The 23,118-nt window shown below is 36.5% G+C and overlaps 2 protein-coding genes across 3 annotated transcripts; both read left to right on the top strand.

Annotated features, from left to right (window-relative positions):
- LOC18613843 (paladin) lies at positions 377 to 17,239 on the top strand. Its single transcript, XM_018129974.1, has 19 exons — positions 377 to 526; positions 1,233 to 1,364; positions 2,245 to 2,316; positions 7,831 to 7,901; positions 8,023 to 8,122; positions 8,217 to 8,315; positions 9,178 to 9,304; positions 9,796 to 9,929; positions 10,014 to 10,073; positions 10,290 to 10,525; positions 11,274 to 11,703; positions 12,494 to 12,817; positions 12,937 to 13,539; positions 13,671 to 13,844; positions 14,390 to 14,623; positions 14,710 to 14,993; positions 15,626 to 15,913; positions 16,270 to 16,392; positions 16,681 to 17,239. The coding sequence occupies exons 1-19, from the start codon at positions 377 to 379 to the stop codon at positions 16,811 to 16,813; spliced, it is 3,774 nt and encodes a 1,257-aa protein (XP_017985463.1). The 3' UTR covers positions 16,814 to 17,239.
- Positions 17,453 to 23,032, top strand: LOC18613842 (glucose-1-phosphate adenylyltransferase large subunit 1). Of its 2 annotated transcripts, XM_018114137.1 has the most exons (16): positions 17,453 to 17,876; positions 18,730 to 19,127; positions 19,268 to 19,390; positions 19,493 to 19,666; positions 19,888 to 19,980; positions 20,115 to 20,198; positions 20,294 to 20,349; positions 20,524 to 20,617; positions 20,706 to 20,818; positions 21,049 to 21,121; positions 21,224 to 21,304; positions 21,413 to 21,499; positions 21,582 to 21,686; positions 22,198 to 22,304; positions 22,574 to 22,634; positions 22,819 to 23,032. In XM_018114137.1, the coding sequence occupies exons 2-16, from the start codon at positions 18,906 to 18,908 to the stop codon at positions 22,918 to 22,920; spliced, it is 1,575 nt and encodes a 524-aa protein (XP_017969626.1). In that variant the 5' UTR covers positions 17,453 to 17,876; positions 18,730 to 18,905; the 3' UTR covers positions 22,921 to 23,032. The 2 variants fall into 2 exon arrangements, with proteins under 2 accessions (XP_017969626.1, XP_007051343.2); XM_007051281.2 differs by lacking the exon at positions 17,453 to 17,876 and having other exon boundaries at positions 18,723 to 19,127.

Raw genomic sequence — 23,118 nt, 5'->3', positions numbered from 1 at the left:
GTCATTGGGTTCTTTTCTATCAAGGAAAAGGGTCAAGTTCCAATCTGGAAAGGATTGAAGGTGAATTTTGTTTATTCTACTCCTAGTATCTCTTCACCCCTTTTTTCTTGGCATTGTTTCAAGTGAAGCCTTTTCTTTTCCTCGTTTCTTTTCTGGCATTGGGTTCCTTAGAATTATCAAGAAAAAGGGTATCGTTGGAATCTTGGGAAGGATTGAAGTGAATTCTTTTCTCTTCAGCCTTTCTTTTTGCATTGTCTTCTCAACTAAAAAACTGTTTTTCTATCTCCTTCATTTTTTGCTATTGGGTTCCTTAGAATTATTAAAGAAAAGAGTAAAGTTGGAATCTTGAGGAGGATTAAGTGTTTTGCACGAGAAGATGTCGTTACCAAAGGAGCCAGAGCAAGTGATGAAGATGAGAGGGGGGTCGGTGTTGGGTAAAAAGACCATTCTAAAGAGCGACCATTTCCCTGGATGCCAAAACAAGCGCTTGTCTCCTCAGATCGATGGTGCTCCCAATTACCGTCAGGTTCTTTCTCTTAATTCCTTTTTCGCCTTTCTAGAGATTTCTTTTGCTGCTTTTCTGGAATTGATAGGAATGGGCATCTAATTGCAATTCTTGCCTTTCTAGCTGGCCTTTTTTTTTCACTACTCTTAGTAGTTATCTTATTGTTTACTGCTTTCTTGGATATCTTATCTAAAACAAATTAAAGGGATTGCTAGATAATATGTTTATTTTAGTTATAGGAAAAAAATTGCAACGGGGAATTAATTATGAATTTGTTTCACCTCATGTTGGCAGTCGAACAGTAATTGTACTTAATGTATGCTTCGTACTTTCTTTTGACATTTTGGTTATCTCCACATGTCAATTCAACAAGTTTGCTGGACACAGTAACATGTTAATAAGTGAGGGTAAACTGGTTCATGTTCTTTATGGTGAATTGCTCGTGTTGGATATTGCTTACACTTACAAAAGCAGGGTGAGAATATCATTGGTGAATTTAGATTGTAACAGTATTAGTAGGCTGAATTATTAAATCTCATGGTTTACTATGCCCTTAGTTTCATCAATGTTATATTTCATTTATCTTTAAGTATCTTCTATGATGCAGATGCTGCCATGCTTACGTTTGTGAGTACCACTTTGAATTGGTAATTTGGCATGATCTATTTTGTTAATTTCGTGTTTTTAACCCTTTTCCTTTGCCTTTTTTTTGGTCTGTTATTAACAGGCAGACTCATTGCGTGTTCATGGAGTTGCAATACCAACAATTGTTGGAATTCAAAATGTTCTTAAGCATATTGGTGCCCAGAAAGATGGGAAGCAAGCACACGTTCTTTGGATTAGTCTTCGTGAGGAACCGGTAAAATTATTTCTCACCAATTGATTTCCGTTTGTTGACAAGTGCATGGACAGACTGCTATGCTTTAGTTTACATGTGGGGTATTTTGCTCGACTACTGAAAACATGATTGTTATAAAAATAATTTTGAGAATTGGGAGAAAAGTAGAAATATGATTGAGTTTCAGGACCACTCATGCTATTGAAGATGTCAAGACTCAATCTAGGATGGACAATAATATGAAAGCAAAATAGAAAGTCAATCATGGAACAAGTAGGAAGTCTAAAACAAAAAATCAATACCCAAAAAATAACCAAAAAAAAAAAATTGAAGAAGAAATGGGAAACAACCATGACTCAACTATATCTGGCTGAACCTGCTTCATCTAACAGACAATTGTTGTCTTGTGCATTCTGTCAACTGTCTTGTGCATTCTGTCAACACCAGTTTTCATATGTGGCATGAGGTTGACTAGTATATTTGAAGGTTGTAGGTCATAGTTACTGTCATCTCAAATCAATTGTCTTCATGCCATTCCCAAGAAAGATTTTTTTTTTGGCATAATGTTGATGAATTGAACTGGAAAAATAAGTTCTCTCCTCCACCTCCCTCCCTTCTCCAACAAAAAGGAAAACCCATTTTTTTCTTCTCCAACAGTTTGACTGGAATAATATCAGCATTGGTGTTCTTAGTGCTTGTTATGGTGTTGGTGAGATAAATTAAAACATAATACATGCATTCATTATTCATCAGAAACTTTATGATGAAGACTTTCTTGATTGTGGTGGGCATGTTGTTTTACATAAACTTTTTTAGAGTTTGGGAATTGCTTAATTTTGCTTATTCTAACTTTTATATATATATATATATATATATATGTATATTCTTTATGCTTAAATAGGTTGTGTATATTAATGGACGTCCCTTTGTTTTGCGTGACGTGGAAAGGCCCTTCTCCAACCTTGAATATACGGTATGTTAGCAGAAGGAAACTTTAGATGTTGTCATCTATTTATGACATCTGGTTGCCGGCTTCATCACTGTGTTTTAAGTTCACAAACTACTGTGTTCTGGCAACTATTATGTAATGTTCTTACTTGCTAACTTAGTGCTGGAATGTGACATCAAATGTACTCACCTTGTGGGAGGGTTGAGTAGATGATGCAAATATAAATGGTCTTTACACATTAAGTTTTAGCAGGGCCGGAATAGAATGCTTCATTTTGTAGCTCTATTATACAATACTTTAAGAGTTTGTGTTTTTGTTATCAACCATTTATTGTGAATACTTTGTAGTTTACTTATCTCATGAGTCATGTGAGTATATAGTGTCTGAATTATTAAAGAGAAATTGGGGTTTTTGAAAACAGAGAATGAAACAAAATTCTCTAATATCATATTGGAATTACTAGGTGCTAATTATATACAAGAAAACCTATCTAAATTAAGTCTTGGAATCTGGTAAATTACCAGAAATTAGGGAACAAGAAATCAGGAAATAATCCATCAAAAAGAGGAAAATGGATAAAGGAAATAATATCCCTAAACTAACTCCTACAAATCTGGAATATAGTCAATAAAATAAATTGATAAGCTGTCAACAGTCCTCCTCAAGCTGGTGAATAGATGTTGGTCATTCCCAACTTGTCTACTAGCACTTCAAAACTTGGTCTAGGCAGCCCTTTTGTTAGAACATCAGCTATTTGTTGTTTGGTAGGCACATAGGTCATGCAAATCACCCCATCTTCTATTTTTTCTTTGATAAAATGTCTATCTATCTCCACATGCTTTGTTCGGCCATGATGAACCGGATTATGTACAATACTTATTGTGGCTTTATTGTCACAATATAGCTTCATAGGTCCCATACTAGACACTTTCAGTTCTTCCATTAGCCTCTTTAACCAAATCAGCTCATAGGTTCCTTGTGCAAGGGCTCTAAATTCTGCTTCTACACTGCTGCGAGCTACAACTGGTTGCTTCTTGCTTCTCCAAGTAACCAGGTTCCCCTAAACCTTTGTACAATAACCAGATTTAGACCTCCTATCCTCAACTGAACCTGCCCAATCTGCATCAGTAAGTGCCTCCACACTTCTCAGCTCATTTTTCTTGAAGAACAAGCCTTTACTGGCTGTAGATTTTAGATACCACAAGATTCGGTTGACTGCCTCAAGATGTTCTTCACTCGGAGAATGCATATACTGGCTCACTACACTTACAGCAAATGCAATATCTGGTCTTGTGTGAGATAAGTAAATCAATCTTCCCACTAGACGTTGATATCTCCCCGTCTACTAGAATTCCACTCTTTATTCTTCCAAGCTTCATGTTCATAACTATCGGTGTTTCAGCTGGCTTGCAACCAAGCATCCCTGTCTGTTTCAAAAGATCTAATGTATATTTTCTTTAAGAGAAAATAATACCTTTCTTGCTTCTTGCCACTTCCATCCCTAAGAAATATCTTAGTTGTCCAAGGTCTATGATTTCAAATTCACTCCTAAGAGTTTTCTTAAGCCTCTCCATTTCTTCTGTATCATCTCTGGTTAAAATAATATCATCCACATACACAATCAAGGTAGTTTTCTTTCCATCTTGTGAATGCCTGAAAAAAAAAGTATGATCAGTTTGTCCCTGCTGGTAACCATACCTCTTTATAGTCTTTGCAAAACGGTCAAACCAAGCTCTCGGTGATTGTTTTGATCCATATAGTGACTTCTTCAATCTACATACTTTTCTGTTACCCATTGTCCCTTCAAAACCTGGAGGCAAATCCGTGTAAACCTCCTCATCAAGCTCTCCCTTGAGAAAGGCATTTTTGACATCCATTTGATGTAGTGCCCAGTCAAGATTAGCTGCTAGTGATAGTAGCAACCATATAGTGTTTAACTTTGCAACTGGAGCAAACGTTTTTGTGTAATCCACCCCAAAAACTTGAGTGAATCCTTTGGCAACTAGATGAGCCTTGTGTCTCTTTATTTCACCATCTGACTTGTTCTTAATGGTAAACACCTATTTACACCCTACAGAACTCTTATACTCAGGTAACTCCACTACATCCCAAGTTTCATTCCTTTTTAGGGCTCTCATTTCTTCAAGTACAGCAGCCCTCCATTCTGGCTTTTCAAAAGCTTCTTGAACATTTTTTGGAATCTCATCCCTTTCAACCTTTTCTGTCAAAGCTTGGAATGCTCGTGATAATTGGTTGTAAGATAAGTAATTAGAAATAGGATGTTGAGTGCATGATCTAACCCCTTTCCTGAGAGCTATTGGAATGTCCAACTCATTAGGTTGACTCTCCATTTGAAGCAAATTAGAAGTATCACCAGCACCAATAATTTCAGTTTCAGTTTTAGCATTTACTTGTGGATTGGACAATTGGCAACACGGTTGATGAGTTAAAGCTTGCACTTCTTGAGGCTTTTTGTTTCTTTGTGAATAAACATGAAGCTCTGATTGTTGTTGACTAAGTCCATTTGGATCTTCCCTTGTTTGCAAGCCAAAATCTGTTGATGCCATAATTGGAGGATTTTTATTTCCTGGTGGTGCTTCAAGTGTGTCAGCAACTACAGGAAGAGGAATAAGACAATCCCAAAGCTCTTCTTCTCCTAGTATCTCCCCCTGAAGAGTAGGATTTGGGTAGAAAGGTTGATTTTCAAGGAAAGAGACATCTACGGAAACAAACATTTTTTTTTGTAGTTGGACAGTAGCATTTGTACCCTTTTTGACTAGGAGAGTATCCTACAAAAATACATTTTATAGCTTTAGGATCTAATTTTTCACGAGTAGGACTGGTATTATGTACGAAGGAAGTGCAGCCAAAGACTTTTGGAGACAAGGAGGTGAATAATCGAGTTTGAGGATAGGTTTCCAGTAAGATACTCAAAAGAGTTTTAAATCGGAGGACTCGGGATGGAAGTCTGTTTATCAAGTATGATGCAGTTAGGACTGCCTCACCCCAAAATTGTCTAGGAACATGAGTTGTGAACATAAGTGCACTTGCAGTCTCCAATAGATGGCAATTTTTACGTTCAGCAATACCATTTTGTTGTGGGGTTTTGATACAAGAACTTTGGTGGAAAATTCCATTTTCTGTAAAGTAATTGCCAAGTATTGAATTGAAATATTTCCGACCAGTATCTGTTCGAAGAATTTGAATTGATGTATCAAATTGGTTTTGGATCATTTTATGGAATTGTTGGAAAATGGTGGCTGAATCTGATTTTTCTTTGAGAAGATAGACCCAACATGCTCTTGAATGGTCATCAATAAAGGTTATGAACCATTTGATTCCCGAAATATTATTTACCCTTGAAGGACTCCAAATATCACTATGGATCAATGAAAAAAGGTTTAGATGACTTGTATGGTTGATTTGGATAAGAAGTACGGGTATGTTTGGCAAATATACAGGTTTCACAATGAAAAGAATTGATATCTTTATTATTGAACAGAGAAGGAAACAAGTTTTTCAAATATGAAAAACTAGGATGGCCTAACCTATTATGCCATAACATAATCTTATTAGAAACTGGAGTCAATTCGCCACTTAGAGCCAGAGCTTGTTTATTCACTTGTCCATTATCCTCAAGGTAGTACAGCCCGTCACGTATCTTAGCATTGCCAATTGTCCTCCCCGATAGTAAATCTTGAAACTCACCAAATGATGGATAAAACTTAGCCACACAATTCAAATCATTTGTCAATTTGCTAAAAGACACTAGAATACATTTTAAATTTGGGACATGAAGTACAGATTTTAGTGTCATATTAGCGAAATTTACAGATCCTTTTCCAATAACAGATGACAAAGCACCATCAACAACACTAATTTTGGAATTTCTCGGGCATGGGGCATAGGTAGAGAAGACCTGTGGCATCTGATCATATGATCCGAAGCTCTTGAATCCATAATCCAAGGGCCATTAGATTCAGAATTTGCACTCAAGGCAGAGAGATAATTACCTTTCTGGGCTATAGAACAATTTGAAGTTGGAACTTGTGCACTAGTTCGATGTTGGGCAAGAAGGAGTTGTAGTTGTTCATGCTGTTCCTTGCTAAAAATTGATCTTCCAGCCTTGTTTTCCTTTGCAACAGCTTGAAAACCTCTACTTTGTTCACCTTGTTTACATGCCTTCCAATTTGTTGGTTTTCCATGTATCTTCGAGCATGTTTCTCTAGTGTGATATGGATGTTGGCAATGATCACACCAGATTTTATCATTTTTCCGATTCTCATGCTGATCACTGGAGTTGGCAGGTTCATGTTTTTTCGAAACAAGAGCAGAACTTTGGGACAAGTTATCTGAAACAAACCTCTGTAGTCACTCTTAGCATAACATGTTTCTTGCTTTCTTCCCTTCTCACCTCTGCAAATGCCTCTCTAATGTTTGGAAAAGGTTTTGTCCCCAAAAGTCGACCTCGTACTTCATCTAACTCCTTACTTAAACCATGAAGAAAATCAAATACCTGTTCTTTTTCAAGAATTTGCTTATACTTTAAGCTGTCCTCAGGACAATGCCAATTTGTTTCATAAAACATATCCATCTTCTGCCATAACTTAGTCAAAGTATTGAATTTCTCAGTCACTGAAAGATTACCTTGTTTTGTGCTTCTTAGGGCAGATCTGACCTCAAAACATTGTGCTGAGTTTTCCAAATCTGATTACATTTCATGTGCCATATCCCATATCTCCTTTGCTGTCTTGTAAAATAAATAAGTCTGGTCAATCTTAGGCTCCAAGGAATTAATTAACTATGCCATAACCATGGAATTCTCTGACTCCCAAGTTGAATGACCTGCTGCTCCTTCCTTTGGTGTTACCTTTGTACCCGTTAAGTAGCCGAGTTTTCCTTGGCCTCGTATTACTAGCATAACCGACTGAGACCATTCAAGGAAATTGGCCCCATTGAGTTTGTGTTGGGTTATTTGGGGAGGATGGGTTTCCCTGACAGTAGGAATCACAGATAAAGACACATTTCTAGAAGGTTCAGATGACACCTCTGAGGAACCTTCTAGAGTTGTATCTGCAATGGTTGCTTTGGCCAATAATAATGGTTAGAGGAGCTGAAGCTCTGATACCATGAAAACAGAGAATGAAACAAAATTCTCTAATATCATATTGGAATTACTAGGTGCTAATTATATACAAGAAAACCTATCTAAATTAAGTCTTGGAATCTGGTAAATTATCAGAAATTAGGGATCAAGAAATCAGGAAATAATCTGGCAAAAAGAGGAAAATAGAGAAAGCAAATAATATCCCTAAACTAACTCTTACAAATCTGGAATATAGTCAATAAAATAAATTGATATGCTGTCGACACTCCCCCTCAAGCTGGTGAATAGATGTTGGTCATTCCCAGCTGTCAACAGTTTTAAATTACAATATCCATACTCATATATGTAGCATGTATGTGCATGCCAAAGGCCTGCTGACATTTACTTTTTTTGTTTATTGTTTACTTGATTATAGTCTTTATGTTGAATAGGGAATCAACAGGCACAGGGTTGAGCAAATGGAAGCTCGATTAAAGGAAGATATTTTGATGGAAGCTGCAAGGTATTTCCTTTAATTGCACATTTTATTTATTGTGACTTGTAAACATTTATTTGCTGTCTTTACCAATGGTAGCACCTGCCCTGCATAATAGCAAATTTTATTTGGAAATCTGACATAGCAGATATGCAAATAAGATCCTTGTCACTGATGAACTGCCAGATGGTCAGATGGTGGACCAGTGGGAACGAGTTTCCTTTGATTCTGTGAAGACACCATTGGAGGTATAAGCTTTGGAAAATAAGAAAACATGACTGATCTGCCAAGATTTTGAATTATCATCTTGAACTCAATTTTTTGGGTGTTTCACTAGTGTAGGTGTATGAGGAATTGCAACTCGAAGGGTACTTGGTTGACTATGAGCGCGTGCCTATAACGGATGAAAAATCACCGAAGGAGCTGGATTTTGATATTCTGGTGAGTTCATTGTTATTGGCCTTATGCTGCATGATGATTTGAATAATTTATGAACTTTGTTTGCTTTTTGAGTCATCCTCCTTCCACTTTGTTACATCTTTCCTATTAAACTTCTGCTAATACTTGGACAACCAAATATCCCCACCCCAATTTTTCTTTATATAAATACCTGGGGTAATATGGACTCACTCTTCTGATCAGTTGAACTTTTATTTGTAAAATTGTGTCTTAGTATGATTTTCTTTACAGCCCGGTAATATAGTTTGAATGCAACTCTTTTTAACAGTGATGGTGGAGGGCTCTTGACAGATTGAGTTTTTCTCTGAGTTTTGCTCTTGGGTTGACTGATTGGAAATCAGTGGGTACTTTCCCCCCCCCTCTCTTTTGAGCTCAGTGACTTATATAGAAAACACACTGAAGTGATGCAAAAGGATTCATAGAGCTAAATGAATTTTAAATTTTTAATGAGTTTATTTGATGGTTTTCCCATAAAGAAAGAAGTATAATAATAAGGAGAGGTGTGTCTATTTCCATGTCTTACATAATGTCAGGAGTATGGTGACTCGAAATCTTGGTTCTTAATTTTAAATTAAAAATCATCATAGAAATGCTTGTATTTGGTGCACTGATATCTTCTACATGGAAGCCTGTTTATGACCATGGCAGTTTTAGTCTATTTGAGAAAAGTCTTAAAAGTGTGAATTTAATTTGATGGTTGTCATGTTTCATTTTGTGCATAAAAGATACTTGGCTATGAAGTCAATCTTTTGGTTTTATGATTATTAAACATGTAAGCATTGAAATCTGAACATTGCACGTTGCAGATAATGTAATATATTATCTGTTTATCTTTTGTTTCCAGGTTAATAAAATTTCACAAGCTGACATAAGCACTGAGGTAATTTTTAATTGTCAAATGGGACGAGGAAGAACAACTACTGGCATGGTGATTGCAACTTTGGTTTATCTCAACAGAATTGGAGCTTCTGGTAGTGGTGTCTCTTTGTTTATGCAATTTAATGCAAACAGACTACAAATTTTCTACTATTTATGCCATCCCTCTTATCAACATAAATATGTTTACATTACTCTATTGGACTATTTGGGTTTTTTATTTTTTGTTTTTGCTTGAATTTTCTCATTTCTACGCTAGTTTTCTTATGCCAAAATCAACTTCACGGTAAATATACTGAGCTATAGGTCATTGACTTTATCTAGGCCAAGAAATTGTAACATTTGTGACTGAAATTTGATTAGATGTTGGAAGAAAGGAGAGGATATCTCATCCGCAACTTGGAAAATAGTGGTGTTTCCCCATTTCATCCCTTTTCTTTTTTTCTTTTTTATCTCATTTTACATTGGTCAATCAAATATACCAGAGTGTAAATTGTCCTTAAATGTGTCCAGAGACAGTAAAATGCGTAATTTCATCTAATGTAACTTATTCTGATTTCTAATGTTTTTATATCTAATGACGTAGGCATACCAAGAACCAATTCAATTGGCAGAGTTTTTGAGTCTGGTTCTAATGTCACTGACAGTATGCCCAATTCTGAGGTGGCAATTCGCAGAGGAGAATATGCAGTCATAAGAAGCCTGATTCGGGTCCTTGAGGTATTTAATACCGCTATTTGGCTCTTGGTTATTTTTTAACATACCCTTGGATCTTTTTTCTTATTAATAGTGACATTCCTTTAGGGTGGTGTTGAAGGGAAAAGACAAGTGGACAAGGTCATTGACAAATGTTCTTCAATGCAGGTATGGCTTTCTAAGTATCCCATTGCATTCAGGTTTAGTTTCCAAGTTCCTACTCTAACTTAATGCAAGTATTGCTTTAGGTAAAACTACTAGCTGGGAGACCATTGCCTTAATTCCTTCCTAGGGACAAGATATAATTGTCTTTATCTGCATGCTTATTAAGTTTTATTATAGGTTTATACAACTCATACGGTGTTGCTTTATATGCAAGTACAGAACTTAAGAGAAGCAATTGCCGCTTATCGGAATAGTATTCTTCGTCAGCCAGATGAGATGAAGAGGGAAGCATCACTTTCATTTTTTGTGGAGTACTTGGAGAGATATTACTTTCTTATATGCTTTGCTGTATATTTCCATTCAGAGAGAGCAGCTCTCCGTTCTAGTTCCTGTGATCATACCAGTTTTGCTGACTGGATGAAAGCAAGGCCAGAATTATATAGCATTATTCGCAGGTAAAGATTTAATTGCAAGAGTCTTATAAGAAGTTCCCTGTTTTAATTTCAGGAACTGATGCTAAACCCTTCATAGTACTGATTTTGCACTTATAGAAGCAGTAGAGATACAAGTACAATTTTTTTAAGTATACATTTAAGGGTCATATAGTGAGTCAAATGGAGCAAACATTTTGAGAATCATGATGAGAACCGACTAATAGTAAAGTGTCAACAGAAGCCGAGCTGCCTGAACATCTGAATCTTGCTTTGTTTATGTCATCAATTCTTACCATTTAGTTATGATGTGATAAAACATTGTGGATATTGTGGTGGTTGCTTCTGATACTTAATGTCTTTGCCTTTACATGCTCAGTTGGGGTTCAGTTGAACTAGCGCCTTGTTGAATAGAAGTTGCCTGGTCAGTTAAACTGCAAGAATGATTCTAATTCAGCCATTTGATGTTCAGTTGGTCTCGATTAGATGGCAACAAGTTGCTTCTCCCCAACCCCATTGTTTTTCTCACTTCATTTGTTTCAGGGAATTGTTTTTGTAAAGGAATCAAGAAGGGTAAATGCATTAGTAGCAATTTGATGTGCTTATAAAATTATTTTTATTGAATGCTAAACTGTCACCTGCATTGTTAAAGTTCATTTTCTCATCCTTAGTATGATGCTAAATTTGTTTTCCAACTGATTTTTAAAAGAAAATAATCCCCACTATGGAATTTGTGTTGGTGCATGCATTAATTGGCAACTTATTGTTTCAGGTTGCTTCGGAGAGATCCAATGGGTGCACTTGGATATGCAAGTCTGAAACCATCTTTGGCAAAGGTTATTGAATCTGGTGATGGTCGCCCTCATGAAGTGGGTGTAGTTGCTGCTCTGAGGAATGGAGAGGTTCTTGGGAGCCAGACTGTCCTAAAAAGTGATCACTGTCCTGGTTGTCAAAATGTAAGCTTACCAGAGAGAGTGGAGGGTGCTCCTAATTTCAGAGAGGTTCCTGGGTTTCCAGTTTATGGAGTTGCAAATCCAACTATTGATGGAATTCTATCTGTCATTCAAAGGATTGGCAGTGCCAAAGGTGGTCGTCCAGTTTTTTGGCACAATATGCGGGAAGAACCCGTTATCTACATTAATGGAAAGCCATTTGTTCTTCGTGAGGTTGAAAGACCTTATAAAAACATGTTGGAGTACACGGTAAATTACATTTAATTCTTGTCATATCTGTTAAAATTTTTTTGAAGATCTGTGTGGATGAGCTTTATGAACTGAAGGATCTCTAGTTCAGATGTTTCACACACATTGCGGTGTGAGTTATTGTGCGTACAGTATAGCATCACCACTGGTATTTGCTCATTGTCATCATACTCTATGTTTGGAAAGGAAATTTATTGAATCATTTCTTTGTTGTCTGGCAACGTTTTTCTGAAAAATCCAGTGGACTTTCAGGGGAAAATGATTTTTTTGAAGCATGTGATGCCCAGCTATCTTGACTGTTTATAGCTTAATTGAACATTTTATTTCACTGCAGTAGATTTCAACAATAAGCTAAGCATGTTATGAGGACAGCAGGTTTGAAGAATTTTTAGATACGTGGACATGGATGCAGACACAAACTTAATTTATTGCATTTATATGTCATCATGAGAAAGTGGAGACATGCATTTTATTTAATCCAAAATGCAATTAAAACCATATGGACTGTCTTACTTTCTAGTGTGCATCAGGAACAAGCCACTTAAGAAATTAAAATGAACTAAACTCACAGAATGGACACATCTGATTTGTATTAGCTAGAAATATAATCATTTGATTGTTGGTAATTGATATAAATAGTAGTACTTGTACCTGAAATAAACATGGCTCTTTCCAAAAGAGTATCTGTTTCTTTGGTTTGTGCAAATGGTTTCTGAATCCCCCCTGCCCCATCCACTTGGGAAGAAAAGGGACCATTGTTACTGGAGTCTAACTTGATATGTTCATTCAGGGAATTGATCGTGAGAGAGTGGAGAGAATGGAAGCTCGATTGAAGGAAGATATTCTGCGAGAAGCTGAACGCTATGAGGGTGCTATAATGGTCATTCATGAGACAGATGATGGGCAAATATTTGATGCTTGGGAACATGTCAATTCTGATTCTATACAAACTCCACTTGAGGTTTTTAAATGCTTAGGGGATGATGGTTTTCCCATTAAGTATGCACGTGTGCCCATCACTGATGGCAAAGCTCCCAAAAGTTCTGACTTCGATACACTGGCTGCAAACATCGCTTCTGCTTCAAAGGATACTTCTTTTGTATTCAATTGCCAGGTATTTTTTTTGCAAATTGTTTTGATGGCTATATGGATTTGCAGATGCTTATTACTTTTTTGTGTCTGCTTCTTTTTCTCACTCTCACCTAAATATCATTGTTCCCTTTCTTTTCATAGATGGGAAGAGGGAGGACAACAACTGGTACTGTAATAGCTTGCCTTGTGAAGCTTCGTATTGATTATGGGAGACCAATTAAAGCCCTGGTTGATGACATGAGCCGTGAACAGGCAGATGGAAGCTCCTCAAGTGGTGAAGAAAGTGGAAGCAGTGCCACTAGATTGACCTCTAGTACTGTTAAAGTAAAAACAGAAAATGAGCAAGGCCGTGCATTTGGCATTGATGATATCTTACTGTTGTGGAAGATAACAAGATTATTTGATAATGGAGTGGAGTGCCGTGAGGCCTTAGATGCAATCATTGATAGATGTTCAGCACTACAGAACATACGACAAGCAGTTCTGCAGTACAGGAAGGTATTCAACCAACAGCATGTTGAGCCAAGGGTGAGGAGAGTGGCACTGAACCGTGGTGCTGAGTACTTGGAACGGTATTTCCGTTTAATTGCTTTTGCTGCATATCTTGGAAGTGAAGCATTTGATGGGTTTTGTGGACAAGGAGAATGCATGATGACATTTAAGAACTGGTTGCATCAGAGACCGGAGGTCCAAGCAATGAAATGGAGTATAAGATTAAGGCCTGGGCGATTTTTCACTGTCCCTGTAACTATTCTTCTCTGTCTAGAATCAAGTCAAGGGTTTAATGAACACAATGTTCTAAGTTTGTCGTATTTTGACATTTTTATCTTTTGTTTTGATTATGCTTGTGCAACTAATTTGCTTCTTGAATGCAGGAGGAATTGAGAGCACCACATGAATCCCAACATGGAGATGCTGTAATGGAGGCCATTGTGAAGGCACGTAATGGTTCTGTTTTAGGGAATGGCTCTATACTTAAGATGTACTTCTTTCCTGGTCAGAGGACTTCCAGCAACATCCAAATTCATGGTGCACCACATGTTTTCAAGGTTTGTTCAAAAGAAAAACGACTTTCTTGAGATTGTTATGCCATAAGGCCGTCTAACCATTAAGGTCATTATAGTGTTAATATATCTAGCATTCTCCTTGATGTTTTATATTTTATAGTAAATGTTGTCCATAAGATAGGTATTTTCTGTTAAATCTACCTGCTTCATTGCAGTAAATCATGTCTATTTACCTTTTCAAGAGTCTATGTCAAAGTTACTGGTATATGAGATGCAACATCTTACTCAATGTGGTTCATCAAATTGTGTCAAAGATTTTTTTTTCTTCTCAGTGGTACATGGAAATATGTCTTTCCTTTTTTATCTTTTAGATTTGCTTGTGTTAGATTGACTTCTGTCTGTTTAGGTTTGTATTCACAGCAACATATTATTATAGTTCAGTTCCTCTTACCTCATTTCAAATTTTTAGGTCACACGCGCACTAGAATCGTGCATATTCTTGGTCTTAATTTTATAAAAAAACAAACCATATAAATGATTAAACGTTGGCAGAATCCTTATATGCCTTTGACACCTGTTTGTTCTAGGTGGATGAATACCCTGTTTATAGCATGGCAACTCCAACAATTAGTGGTGCTAAGGAGATGCTAGCATATCTAGGTGCCAACAAGTCCAAGGCAGAAGGATTTGCTGGTCAGAAAGTGGTGGTGACTGATCTGAGAGAAGAGGCAGTTGTGTACATTAATGGCACACCATTTGTACTGAGGGAGTTAAATAAGCCTGTTGATACCCTAAAGCATGTTGGAATTACTGGCCCAGTGGTATGTCAGCATGAATGTGGTTTATTGTGTATGGGTTAGTTATTAAGTGCCAATTACTTACTTCTTGCATTGTGACCATAATGCAGGTGGAACACATGGAGGCACGGCTAAAGGAAGATATATTATCTGAGGTTAGACAGTCTGGAGGTCGAATGCTTTTACATCGTGAAGAATATAGCCCATTATCAAATCAGTCCAGTGTTGTAGGATACTGGGAAAACATCTTTGCTGATGATGTGAAGTCGCCTGCCGAAGTATATGCAGCTCTAAAGAATGAGGGGTATAATATAGCTTATAGGAGGATACCATTAACTAGAGAGAGGGAAGCTTTAGCTTCTGATGTGGATGAAATCCAGAACTGTCAAGATGAGTGAGTATCAGTATATCTAGCTAGTGCTTCATTGATCATTCTTTTGAAGTGACACCTAGAAATTTTTGTTGTGTCTGGTTCTACCTGCATATATACATGCATGCATGCAGCAGGGTGTCTAGGCAGGGATTATTTACCAGATAACATTTTAACTTGGGATATTATGTATTAACTGCTTGTTAGGTGAGTGATATATACCGTGGCTAGGTTTATAATCATTTTGGGAAATTTTGCAACACCATCTGAAAATTATTAATATGTTATCAGCCTGAAAGATAGAATATTCTTTCAAAAGGGGGAAGGAAAATAAAAGATGAACTGCATCATTCTGTTAAGAAATTGCTACTGCCAACTAGAATACCCTCACCATATCAGTTTTAAAAAGGCCAATAACATCTTTAAAGATCTTTTGTTTTTTGAAAGACTAGATTTATTTACATCAGGACCATTTTTGTTATTATGATGCCAAGAATTTGAAAAAGTGTTTTCTTTTGTAATTGGTTAAGAGGCTTTGAGGTAAAGACAATTTCTTTGTTGACCAAAAAAAAATGGAACTGCAATTGTGAATTTGCTTTAAAGTGATTCCTTTGAATCAAATATTGTTTTTGAAGCTGCAATTATGTCTTGTACAGCTCCTCACGGTGTTACCTTTATATATCACATACTGGATTTGGAGGAGTTGCATATGCAATGGCAATCATCTGTAGCAGACTTGATGCAGAGGTGAAGTTTGGGACATCTAGTGTTACACAATCATTGGCTGATGCACATCTACATTCTACACTTGAAGAAAACTTGCCATCCCGAACTTCTGATGAAGAAGCACTAAGGATGGGTGATTATCGTGACATACTAAGTCTTACAAGAGTTCTCATTCATGGTCCCAAAAGCAAAGCAGATGTTGATATCATTATTGAAAGGTCTGTCTCCTTTCCTTTTCTTTTTTCCTATTATTTAAATTTCTTGTAAAAAAATTGAAAGGGAGTTTTTCTTCTCACTGTTTTACAATTTTAGCAATATGTATAATCAGATTAGTCATTCAATGGTCCGCAAAAGTAAAAATGATGAATTGTTCTGCTGATATCAGCAATATCTTCTTTTTTGGACTCAGTTGAACATGTCCCTCCCACTGCTTGTTTAATTTCTTATTTCATGGCTTTTATTTTGTTTCATATTTTTGGGCAGTTGGTTTTTTCTTCCCCAAGTCATTTAACCAGTCAGTTACTGGCCTTTTTTCACCCTTTGATGATGCTGAGTTTCTTCCATTTTTGTGAAGGTGTGCTGGTGCAGGGCATTTACGAGATGATATCCTTCATTACAATAAGGAACTTGAGAAGGTCACAGATGATGATGATGAACATCAGGCATACCTTATGGATATGGGCATAAAGGCTTTAAGGTGAGTTGTTGTTGGATTTTACCGCCTTAACCAAATAGCTTGCTCGATAGTCTTTTCCTTTTGATTGATGGGCTCAATTCCAAGGCCATGGCCCTGTTTAGTTAGTTATTGCTAATGAAACTTGATGGTGCCAGGAGTTGCTCCTTTCTCATTCTATTATGGTTTGAAAATTCTAGTATGCTAGATTGAGTTTAGGTTGCTTATTTTTGAGGAAAGATGTTGCCGCTAAGATGCACCACCAAGTGTTTTGTTTTCATAATCGATAAACTTGTATTTGTTTATTTGCAGGCGTTACTTCTTCCTCATCACATTCCGGTCTTACCTATACTGCACATCTCCAATTGAGACAAAATTCACTTCTTGGATGGATGCAAGGCCTGAACTTGGACATCTCTGTAGTAATCTTAGAATAGATAAATAATTTGGCATATTGTACAGGTTACGATGTATGTACAGTTGACGATGCCTATTGTAGTTTCTCCCTTCGTGGTTCTTCTCCAGTTTTCCCACTCCCACCAGTGTATGATTGATTGCTTTATATCAAGAGAGTCAGTGATTTGGTGATGAGAAACCTGATCAATTGGCCTATGGTGTCTACTGTGTTTAGTTTAAGGGAGGCTGAGCAGGTTAGAAAATTCATAGGATCAGAAGTCGAAACCCCTTAAAAGAGTAGGGGTGAGTGTCCAAGTTTGCTGAGAATCATGGAGTAGAGATATATTCTTTTTTTCTTTTTTCCTCTTCAAAAAATTTTATCTTCAGAATGGCAATTGTACAAGTAGAACATGTTAATACTCAAATAGCAAATTACTCCATATGTTTGGTCGACTGCAAGAGTTTTGTTTCTTTTCATTTCGCTTTCTATGTGTCTTATTAATCTTTGAAAAAGAGAAAAAGAAGTCTTAAGATCTGCAAGCTTTTCTTTTTTTGGACCAACTACAAAAAAGGGAAAGAAAGAAGAGGTCTTAAAAAGGGGAATTCATGGACATCTGATATTGTCTAGAAGAGCTATATATTTTGAAGTTACTTAGTACTGCCATGTGAATCTTCCCATTGCTTTGAGAGAAATTCGATATCTCTTGTCACGTGATCAAAGGCGGTCTTAAATCTGAAAATCTGTGCAAATAATAGAATAGAGTATCTTAACTTTAAGAAGTTGACAAAGAAGTCAAGAGATCGGTAATCCTGGGGCCGTTAGCCGACCGCAACTGACTCACTGATGGTTGATGAAAGATGAAGGGATATTTCACCGTTGCAGTTGCAGGGAGAGAGAGAGAGAGAGTTTCAGTGTGGGAGTGAGACCCGCACCCCCAGTATTTATCACTCCCTTTCTTTGAAACCTGAGACCTGACTCTGTTTTCGAACATTTTCCAATGAGTAAAATTAGAAACAAAAAAAAGCTGCATCATGATTCTAAAGGTCGGTGGTGGAGTCTTTGCCAGGGAAAACAAAACTTTGCCAGCTTTTGCCCCCCATTGTTGTGCTTGGTCAGTAAATATCCTTCTCACCGGACATTGTTATTCTGATTCTTCCTTTTAATTTCTCGGTTTCCTCTGGGTTTTCTTTTCTTTTGACGCAAGAAGAAGAAAGAAGGAAAAAAAAGATTGGGTTTCCATGATACCATATTAATGCATGCACATGCAAGAAGGAAACCCCAAAAGAGGGAAACAGCGTACGGTCTTAAATGCATCATGAAGGCTTTTAAGTGTACATAAGCATCTTTGTTTAATGGTAGACTTTTATTCTACGTGCTGCTTGAGAATCTCGATAACTTAACTGGGTTTTCATTGGAAAGAGATTATATAGGTATAAAGTCGGTGATGTTGGGTGTTGGTCTTGTTCTTGGAGCCATTCCTTGCTCCATCTTGAGGCAATTTTATTTCGTACATCTTTCTTTCTCTCTAATATTCACCCTATAAAGAATGCATTAATTTGGCTCGTGCTTAGAATCTTTTCTTTCCTTTATTAATGTACGTTTTAATTTTATTTCATCATGTTCATGTGTTTACATTTCATAACGTACCATAATATGAAAATTTTCATTTTTTATAATTGAATTATTCTTCAATTTAGTAAGATTGTGCGAGCTATTTTTCTTTTTTAAAGCTTTTGGTTTTATATTTTATGATTGAGTGGATGATATATTATCAGGTCGATTCTAGTCTATAAAAAAAAAAAAACACTCTTATAATATATAATTATAAATATTACAGAAAAATTTAAATTGTGTATTGTATTCTAATTGGGTAATAGAGTTTTATAATAACTCTAACAAAATATTCTATATAATTATGAAACCAGAAATTTCGAATCTCAATAAACATTGGCATTGAAATTTAGGTGAGCAATACTGTCATCCAGACAGCAGAGAAGAGCAATTAACAGGAGAAATCAAGAGGGAGAATTCAAGAACTGTAGCGAAAAAGGCTTGTTCTTGAGCTCTATATTCTTTCCTTGAAGAAGCTAAATCTTTAATAGTAAAAGTTTCAGATTAGCACATTGCCAAAGGAAGAAATATGTTCAGTTCTTGCTGTGTTCCATCGTCAAAGTGGCCACCATCCCACCGGGACAGACTTCTGTCATCTTCATTCTTTGGTAATGCTGTGGGAGTTGGGCAATCCAACAGTGCGCTCTCTGGTATTCGGATGGGAAAAATCAACATTCCTAGGAGGACATGTGCTGCAACCAAAAGATTTTCCACCTCAGCTGTTCTTGCTGATGTTGCCAAAGATTTCATGGTAACTTTGTTCTGAGTTTGTATTATGTAGCATTGTACATTTTTTAATTTTCAGTTTTGTTACTTGATCAATTTTCTAGCACTTAGTGTTGAATGATTACTGAACTCTGTTTCTTTTCCAACCCTGGACTTGCAATGCAGGCTTTCCAGGCAAATATTTTACCAAAACAGGAGGCAGACCCCAAGACTGTTGCCTCTATCATTTTAGGTGGTGGAGCTGGAACTCGGCTCTTTCCCCTTACTCGAAGAAGGGCCAAGCCAGCTGTAAGCTAATTTGAAATATTAGATGGCACCTTAAATTTATGATTAAATTTGCGTAAATATCTCTAAGATTTGCTTTGTTTGATACTGTACATGGTTTGTTAGGTACCAATAGGGGGATGTTATAGACTGATTGATGTTCCCATGAGTAACTGCATCAACAGTGGAATTAACAAGATTTACATCCTCACCCAGTTCAATTCTCAATCTCTCAACCGCCACATTGCTCGGACATATAATTTGGGCAATGGTGTGAACTTTGGTGATGAGTTTGTTGAGGTATGTGGAAATTCTGAAGGTCTAAGATTTACGTTTTCGAACTACCAACGCTCCAAACTGTTGTAGTGCTTCGTTGCTGATGGTTAGTGAGGAAGGATTTTACAAAAGATTGTATAAGAAGGAGCTTTAACATGTTTGTTAAAGTGATTCAACATAACATGTTCTCTTTTATCATGTCTCTGCTACATATGCTTCAAATTCTGCTCCTTGTCTTGCCATAGGTGCTAGCAGCTACACAAACATCTGGTGAATCTGGAAAGAAGTGGTTTCAGGGTACCGCAGATGCTGTAAGACAATTCATCTGGTTGTTTGAGGTATGAGAAACTTGTCTGTCCTTATTCTGTTTTCAGATTTCTCCCTTCGTAATTGGCCTGTGTTCTTTTAATTCAGAATAGAAATGAATTCTTGTACTCTCAAATAGGGTGACATTTTGTGGTAACTTGTGTAGGACGCTAAACATAGAAATATCGAGAACATTCTGATATTATCTGGTGATCATCTATATCGAATGGATTACATGGACTTCTTGCAGGTTAACCACAGCTTCTCCCTTGATTATTTACCTTCCTCTGTTGTCATTTATACATTATATTTGCAGGCTTTATTAAACGCCTATCTCTATTGCAGAAGCACATTGATTCTGGTGCTCATATATCTGTTTCTTGTCTCCCAGTGGATGAAAGGTGAATATTTTGAACCAAAATTTGCCTGGGTTTTTAGTTAAATTTGCTTTCTTGCCTTGTGCAAGACTGTATTGTCACCTGAAAAACGACTCTGTATTAACAAAAATTGGTTGACCATTTCTTTCACTTTTCTTCTTTTTCCTCGGTTAAAGAAATTATCTTCTTATCCTGCAGTCGTGCCTCAGATTTTGGACTTCTGAAGATTGATGAAAATGGACAGATCAGACAGTTTCTTGAGAAACCTACGGGAGAAAGTTTGAGATCGATGGTTGGAACTTGTCCTTTGTTCTTCTGATGTAAAGTTTGTTTTAAACTTAAACTAGCAGTTAGCTGATTGAAATTTCTTATCTTGACAGCAAGTCGATACAACTGTTCTGGGATTAACAGCTCAAGATGCAAGGATATCACCATACATTGCATCAATGGGCATATATTTATTCAAGACAGAAGTTCTACTGAAACTACTCAGGTAATAAAGCTCGAGATGCGAAGGATCTCCCGTAAACTTCATCAATGGTTTGCTTCAACTAGAAAAGATATACTTTTTCTCTCATCAATACTGTTGTCAATTTATTTTAAAATTGTAGCTGCCAATTTAGACTCAAAGCTGGACCATTTCAGTGTATATGTTGGCAATTCTTAAGGTGTACAGCAGCAAAAGATGATGTTTCTGTTTCTCTATTGTTTTTGCTTCTATAGGTGGCATTATCCAGCAGCCAATGATTTTGGATCTGAAATCATTCCACTGGCTATGAAAGATTACAATGTTAAGGTCGACCCCCAAAAGATAATCAGGAACCATTATTACTTGAGAGTTGCCATTTTCAATTGTTTGTAGTAGAGCCTCTAACTTGCAGTTATTTGTACACGGCAGGCATATTTATTTGATGGCTACTGGGAAGATATCGGAACTATAAAATCCTTTTTTGATGCAAATTTGGCCCTTACAGATCAGGTAGTCCTCTTTTAAATTATTCCTGCTGTCTTTCCTTATCCAACTGTTTAACACTGTTGCCATTCAAAAAAAAAAAAACTGTTAACACTGTTATCTCTCTGTTTAAAGCCTCCCAAGTTTCACTTCTATGATCCCCTAAAGCCAATCGTCACTTCTCCTCGGTTTCTACCACCAACAAAAATAGAGCAGTGCCGGGTAATAATTTATTATATGTGATTAAATGGCATGGCTAAGTTGATGCATATAGAGCTCATGCGGTTACCCTTGCTTATTGTAGGTCGTGGACTCTATAATTTCACATGGTTGCTTGTTGAAAGAATGCAGTGTCGAACATTCCATTGTGGGAATTCGTTCAAGATTGGAATACGGGGTGGAGCTAAAGGTGATTTTTCCTTTATTTATATATTTTTCATAAGCTTCCTTTAATTTTGTTTCATGCTCTTCTGGTTGAACAAACTAGCTAAGTCTTCTTTATGGTCCAAGCATGAAAATAAAGTAAATAAGTAGCACCACCGTTCTAGAAGACAATTGGGATATGTATACCCTGATAAGGCTATGTGATACTTATATATGCATTGGAAGGAATACTATCTAATAGTTAAATATGATGGAAGAAAGCATGTTATAAACTTTGAGCAGATATAAATATTTTGAACTCAGCATTCTTTAAGATCGTCCTGGAAAAATGGCATCTAGCTCGCATGCGGCCTATTCCACTGCATTATAATAGCTCTTTTCATCCACATGTCAAAATGTCATCCCCTACATTACTGCATCATTGTGTTGCTCTTACCAATTTAGATCTCTAACTTTGAGTAACCTTGATGGAGCCAATAGGAGCCAGCAGCAAATCTTTAACAATTTGAAAAGTATAATTTTCACTGATTCTACAGGATACATTGATGATGGGTGCTGACAATTACCAAACCGAGGAAGAGATAGCATCCTGTTTAGCAGAGAGCAAGGTTCCACTAGGCGTTGGAAAAGATACCAAAATTATGTAAGTTTGCTTTGACAGTTTCTTCGCAGTCAACTACCATGAGAGTTATATAAGAATGATGTAAATGGTAGTGATATGCATCCCACCATGAGAGATACATAAGAATGATGTAAATGGTAGTGATGTGCATCCCAGTTTCAATTTAACCACGTACTGATTAAGCCATTATTATTCTCTTAAAGCATCATAGTTTTTGATGGAATGGCATCACGGATTTTTTATAAATTTTGAAGCTTAATTAAGTGCTTATTACTAAATCTATCTTGCAGGAATTGCATAATAGACAAGAATGCAAGAATTGGAAAACATGTTGTCATCACAAACAAGGATGTAAGTTACTTGCTCTTTGTAATAGGGAAGGAATGTGATTTTTATTATGATAGTTTGGTTAATATTACAGTAGTTATGAATCACAGTCCTGTGGCAATAGTATTTTTTGCAAAAAAGTTTTGGACAAAGATAATAACCAAGAATTTTATTTTATTTTTTTTACTCTTTTTTGGTTAAATTGCAGAATGTGAAAGAGGCAGATAGACCATCTGAAGGATTTTACATTCGATCTGGAATTACTGTAGTGTTAAAGAATTCTGTAATTAAAGATGGAACTATCATTTAGTGCATTCTTCTGAGGGTCAATTACATCCATTTTGATTCACCAAAATTTGTTTTGACATTATTATTTGCGGGAAAATTTCAATAAGGTGGTGAATTTGATTTACAAGGAGATAAATGTGAAGTATATTCATTATAAAGTTAATTTTTGTAGCTTAGTTGAAAAACATTTGTTAGAACTTCCGTGAGTTTAGGGTACCAA

Source organism: Theobroma cacao, chromosome 1 (assembly GCF_000208745.1).
Source record: "Theobroma cacao cultivar B97-61/B2 chromosome 1, Criollo_cocoa_genome_V2, whole genome shotgun sequence".
Classification (NCBI taxonomy): domain Eukaryota; kingdom Viridiplantae; phylum Streptophyta; class Magnoliopsida; order Malvales; family Malvaceae; genus Theobroma; species Theobroma cacao.
This window is presented reverse-complemented; position numbering and strand designations above follow the sequence as displayed.

Excerpts from the sequence above, each read along its gene's own strand:
- LOC18613843 (XM_018129974.1), top strand. The coding sequence starts at position 377 with ATGTCGTTACCAAAGGAGCCAGAGCAAGTGATGAAGATGAGAGGGGGG. Across the intron at positions 9,305-9,795 it reads CAACAGAATTGGAGCTTCTG|GCATACCAAGAACCAATTCA; the intron begins GTAGTGGTGTCT and ends CTAATGACGTAG. Across the intron at positions 16,393-16,680 it reads ATGGGCATAAAGGCTTTAAG|GCGTTACTTCTTCCTCATCA; the intron begins GTGAGTTGTTGT and ends GTTTATTTGCAG.
- LOC18613842 (XM_018114137.1), top strand. The coding sequence starts at position 18,906 with ATGTTCAGTTCTTGCTGTGTTCCATCGTCAAAGTGGCCACCATCCCAC. Across the intron at positions 21,122-21,223 it reads TGAAAGATTACAATGTTAAG|GCATATTTATTTGATGGCTA; the intron begins GTCGACCCCCAA and ends TGTACACGGCAG. Across the intron at positions 21,500-21,581 it reads CAAAAATAGAGCAGTGCCGG|GTCGTGGACTCTATAATTTC; the intron begins GTAATAATTTAT and ends TGCTTATTGTAG.